The 5,203-nt window shown below is 42.6% G+C and overlaps 1 protein-coding gene across 2 annotated transcripts in view; it reads right to left on the bottom strand.

Annotated features, from left to right (window-relative positions):
* The window catches only part of ABCC5 (ATP binding cassette subfamily C member 5), a 71,230-nt gene that overhangs the window by 16,739 nt on the left and 49,288 nt on the right, over positions 1 to 5,203 (bottom strand). For both annotated transcript variants that reach the window (XM_023526195.1, XM_011382561.2), the window contains 3 exons: positions 3,039 to 3,192; positions 2,820 to 2,948; positions 919 to 1,105 (listed from right to left, as the gene is read on the bottom strand). In XM_023526195.1, the coding sequence (XP_023381963.1) occupies positions 919 to 1,105; positions 2,820 to 2,948; positions 3,039 to 3,192 (470 nt within the window). The remainder of the gene's footprint in view (positions 1 to 918; positions 1,106 to 2,819; positions 2,949 to 3,038; positions 3,193 to 5,203) is intronic.

The following is a 5,203-nucleotide window of genomic DNA, read 5'->3' as shown; positions in this document are numbered from 1 at the left end:
CCCAGGGTTGTGAAATGTAGTATGTATAACACATGTTCTCGCCTACCCAATAATCAAGTAAGTCTACACAACGTGGACAGACATCTTTGGCAATCTGTGAAGATATACATATATCTTCTTGGGTTTTCTTTGGCTACTTATTTATCTTTCCAATATGGAAAAATGCCAAACATATACAAGAGGAGAGAGGACAGCACAATAAACTTCCATGTATCAAACATCCATCTTAAAAATTTATCAACTCACAGAAAAGTTTCTATTGTACATCCTACCTCTCTGTATTATTTGGAAGCAAATCCCAGATACCCTATCATTTTATCCATAAATATTTCAGCTTATATCTCTGTAAAATATAAACTTTTTAGGAACAAAATACCATTATCCAATACCATCATGACATCTAAAAAATTAATAATAATTCCTTAAGATCTTCAAACACCTAGTCAGAGCTCAAGTTCACAGTTGTTCTTTGAGCTGTTTAAAGACCCTGAACCATCCCTAGGGACCAGAAGGGTTTACATATGTAACAGTGCTGGGAAAAGCAGGAGCCTGAAAATAAAATGCATTTAAGATGCATACTGAGGATACGGTATTTCTTAGAAGACTAGGAAGAGGCCAAAGATGACGGGGTGGTGAATACAGAAACCTATAATTAAGAAACTATTTTCAAAATCGTGTTTATTTATGAAGAATATAGCACCTATTTCTTAAACACACACAACTTAATCCCTTTATTCCTATATACCACTGCCGCCTCTCTCCCCATCCTCCAGCCCCAGCCAAGTCCAGATGGATACTGCCAAAGCAGACTGGGAGAGGCTCTAGGAGTCAGGGGTGAAACCCCAAACACTCCTCTCCTAGGCCAACATAGGAAGGACTCAAATGAGCAAAGGTGACACCCCCATTCCGGAGACCGACCTGGACAGCATAAGAGATGGCGAGCCCTGCGTAGGCCGGGGGGATGTGCCCGTGCATGAGGACGATCATCAGCCCGGTGGTGGTGATCAGGGCGATGCTGATCAGGTCCAGTCGCACGGCCAGCCACCGCATCGCGCATGTGAACAAGAAGAAAGGGCTTTGGTTGGTATCCAGTAGCTCCTGGTATCTGTGAGGAAGACAAAACCACTAATAGGCAAATGAAGTACCACACGACCCTGGTCATGGAAGATGTCAAAGCTCTGGTAAATTATGGACAGAGGGTTAATATTTAAGTACTTCCTGTTTGTCACTAGAAGAATGATAGGGAAACAAACAGTGCAGCTCCATCTAAGGCTCCAAATCCAGGCTCCATCTAAGAGGACATGGGGTTTTCTAGTTTCACCCTTTCAAAGAAACATACTAAAGATGTCAGGGGGAAAGATTTTATTTAACAGCACAGGAAAAGCATAGGAGAAGGAGATCAAATAAAGAGGTTGTGCTCAAGTTTAGAAAAATGTCTTAGGTCAAGGGTCATTTTCTCAAAGAAAGAGGTTACAAAGGCAAACTGTACACATGGCCCAAGGCCAGAAAAAAGAAACTTTCGGAATGAATACAGTAAAGTGGAAATTGTACACCCCTGTCGGGCAGAATGGTTCCTGTTTCCCAAGGCCATGGAGCAAAGAACCAGGAGCTAAACCACAGCAAAAAAGATGTAGACAACCTTTGCCGCTGAAAGAGGGAAACGCTACCATCACTCGGGGTCCTAGAGAGTGGATCCAACCCCATCTGAAGGCTCAGGTGCCACACACAACTCAGACTCCAGAGCAGGAAGTCTCGCCCGGCAAACATGCTTTGCTTTAAAATCACTTTTCCTCCTAACAATAAGATATGTGCTCTTTAAAGAAAATTTAGAAAATGCAATAAAGAAGAGGAAATGCAAAAGTCCAATATAACCTTATTAGTCAAAGCCAGAGTTAATATTCTGCCGCATTTCCTCCCAGGATTTTTTCAATGCACTTAACATGTACATGTGTATGTATCATAGTCAGGATATTTTTTTTTTTTCACTTAAAGTTAGGATTATTTTTCTGAGTTGTTTAACCTAACCAGTCTATTCTAGATTTTCTCTTTAAAATTAATTCCTTAATGTTCGGAAGAGACAATATACGCACAGGACAGAATATTTAAAAGGTTCAAAAGGTTTTACCATGAAAGTCAGTCTTTCTCCTGCCCATCTTCCAGCTACTCAGTTCCCCTCTCCAGTGGCGACTATTAGTTTCTTATGTATCTTTTCAGAGATATCACAAATGTTATATATACAAACACATACTAAAAAGGGAGAATAGCATACACACACATACCTTCCTCTTTCACTAATACATCTTAGAGGGCATTCCATATCAGTACCTATGGAGCTGCCTCATTCTTTTTAAGGGCCACGCAATATTCCGCTCTAAGAGTACCACAGCTTGTTTAATCAGTCTTCTACTGAAGGACATTTTAAGTTAGTTCCAATCAGTCTTTTGTTAATACAAAATCTCCACAGTGATGATCTAGATATAGAAATTCCTCACATAAACAATATTTAACAACTAAATAAAACATCAGCCTAATGTTAATGACTATCTTTTACTGTTCCAAAGACAAGCAAAACATTATCAAATATGGTCATTCAGGACCGAAAGCCAATAGACTCCGAACCTGTGTTTTTTGTCTTCTCATTTGCTCAGAGGGGAGTTCCACCAAGCAAGTGAATTTTAATCAGAGACCATTAAATCACTAATGCTCTTAGTAATGAACTTTATAATCCTCCATTCTGACTTTGAAAGGCCTCTTGGACTCTGATTAAATTCAGGGATGGAGTTCCCGCTTTGAGCCTGCTAGCCCGCCTCAGCACTAACCTATGCAGAAACTCCTGCCCTTTGTTGTAGGCGTGGATGGTGGCAAGGCCCTGTATGCTGGACGTGATGTGAGAGAGGAAAGGTGACTGTGTGATATTGTCCAGACGCTTCAGCTCTCGAATCAGGACCCTGGAGAGAGAACAAGTTCTGTGTCAGAGGGAAGACTAGCAACTCTGGCTTCATCCTCGGTCCTGGAAGATGTGAACCCTTCCTCTTTACCTGGACACAATGTGCAGAATTGCAAAGAGGATGACGAGGGGCCCCACCGCCACCAGGAACCATGGGAAAACTCCTGCGATCATTCCAACACAGAAGAACACCAGGATGACGTTTTGGATGAACATCTCAGCCTGGAAAGGCAGGCGCACGTCGACTGGGGAAACCATAAAGGAACAAGCGTCAGACTGTGAGGATCCGCAAACAGGAAAACTGAAACCAAAAATTTTAAAAAAGCAAAAAGAGCTTCCCCCAAATTCCTGATATTGGTGTGTTGCCCTTTAAACAGCATGACCAAAGAAAAATCTAGAAACCTGGTTGCTCTAACTTTCCTGTCCCAAGAAAATTTAACTATTCTTCTTTCCCTGTGACCTCTTTTTGGTTCACGATGCTGTTCGACCCCTTTATACATTCTCTGCATTTAGAAAGTAATATATGCTTGTCGTAAAATATTTGGAAAATAAATACGCGAAAAGGAAAATACACATAATCTTTATTCTTATCAAAACTAATGAACTGCTGCTGACATTTAAGAAACTTTTCATCATGGAAAAGTTTTAAATATACACAAAAGTCAAAAGAGTATAGAATGTTACCAACATTTTCTTCATCTCCTTTTTGGCTACCTCCAACCCTCACCTTTTTTCTTGGGAAGGTGAAGCATTTTCATGCAAATCCCAAACATGTTGATACCACTGATTTTTTTCTTTCAGTCTTTTCTCCATCTGCGTGTGTGTGAACGTGTGTGTTTAGCAGAGATGGGATCGTGCACTGGTTCTGTGTATCACTGATAGTTTTGAGCCCCTGCTACCTCTGGCCATGGATTCACACTGCTTACTAACATCTGAAACAAACTCCTATGGAGGCAGCACAGTGCAGTCAAAACATTAACTCTGGGGTTAAAAGACCTGGGCTCAATTCCGGCTTCGTTATCTAAGAGCTGTGTGACCTTGGGCAAGTTACTTAACTTTTCTAGACATCGGCTTTCTTATATGTTCGGTGAGTGAAACAATACCCACCTCATAGGGCTGCTGTGAGGATTAGGATAAGGCATGTAGGACATTCGGCACACGGTAAGCCCTCAATAAATGTCAGGTGGCATTAGTAATATTCTGGGCTCTGGGAAGTATTCAAGTTCTGGTGCTGGCACAGTCTGTGCAGGATCCAGAAAACCCGGCAGAGGTTATAGGTGTCCAGAAAGCAATATACTACCCCCGAAGTAAATCTGAGATTCCAAAAAACGTTTTGGAATCTCTAAGGCCTTTATGCTAACTCAATCCTCTGAACTCGTTTTTAGGTTAAATAAGATTGAATGAAAATTTGGATGAAAGGTGAAAATCGGATGAGCCCTTAGCCTAAATATAAGTAGCAACCTGGAGAAAATGCCAAAATTAAGATGTGTTTGGTATGAACACCAGCAGCCACTGTGCTCTCAGAATCTAAGGCTGGATAGACATGCATATCTAGAGAGTCATCCAGAAGGCTGGAGGGCACCATGAGCTCCGGCCTGTGCTCCAGAGCATGAAAGAAGTAGTGAGAAATACCTTCATCCATATCTTTGGAAAACCTGTTGAGAATCCTCCCAGTGGGGGTAGTGTCAAAAAACTTCATAGGGCTTCGAAGGATCCTTCGGAAAAGCTCATCATGGAGCCGGGAGGAGGCTCGTAGTGTGCCCTAAGGAAAAGAGCACAAAGTGGTCAGGGCCCAGAGACCCAGGGACTCAGGCAGGCTGCTCCTACTCCATAGGACGTATCCACCCACTCCCCAAACAGAAGGGAAATGGCCACGGAAGAAGGAGAGGAGGTGGCCAATATGAAAAGACTGAGGCTAATGAGAAACAGGTCATTTCAGCAAAGGCCATCATGCTTCAAAGGGGCTTCCCTCCTCAAAATAAACCCGAGAGATGCCATGCTGAAGCCTGAGCACATAGTCACCAGGGAGAAGAGGAGCAAAGGCCACTACTGCATACCTTGACAAAGACCACTCCTCGAATGGCTTTCAAGATCAGTATGACGGCCATCGAGAGGGCGTAGACACTGGCATAGTACTGCATGTGAGGATTGTCCTTCATGCTGCTGCTCACGAAGGTCTTGTTCCCTTGAGTCACCGTGGTGTTCTGTGTGGAGGCAAGGCTCTATGGGGCAAGGCTCCTAAGGACTGCCAAGAAA

This window comes from Pteropus vampyrus, unplaced genomic scaffold (assembly GCF_000151845.1).
Source record: "Pteropus vampyrus isolate Shadow unplaced genomic scaffold, Pvam_2.0 Scaffold14, whole genome shotgun sequence".
Lineage (NCBI taxonomy): Eukaryota > Metazoa > Chordata > Mammalia > Chiroptera > Pteropodidae > Pteropus > Pteropus vampyrus.
This window is presented reverse-complemented; position numbering and strand designations above follow the sequence as displayed.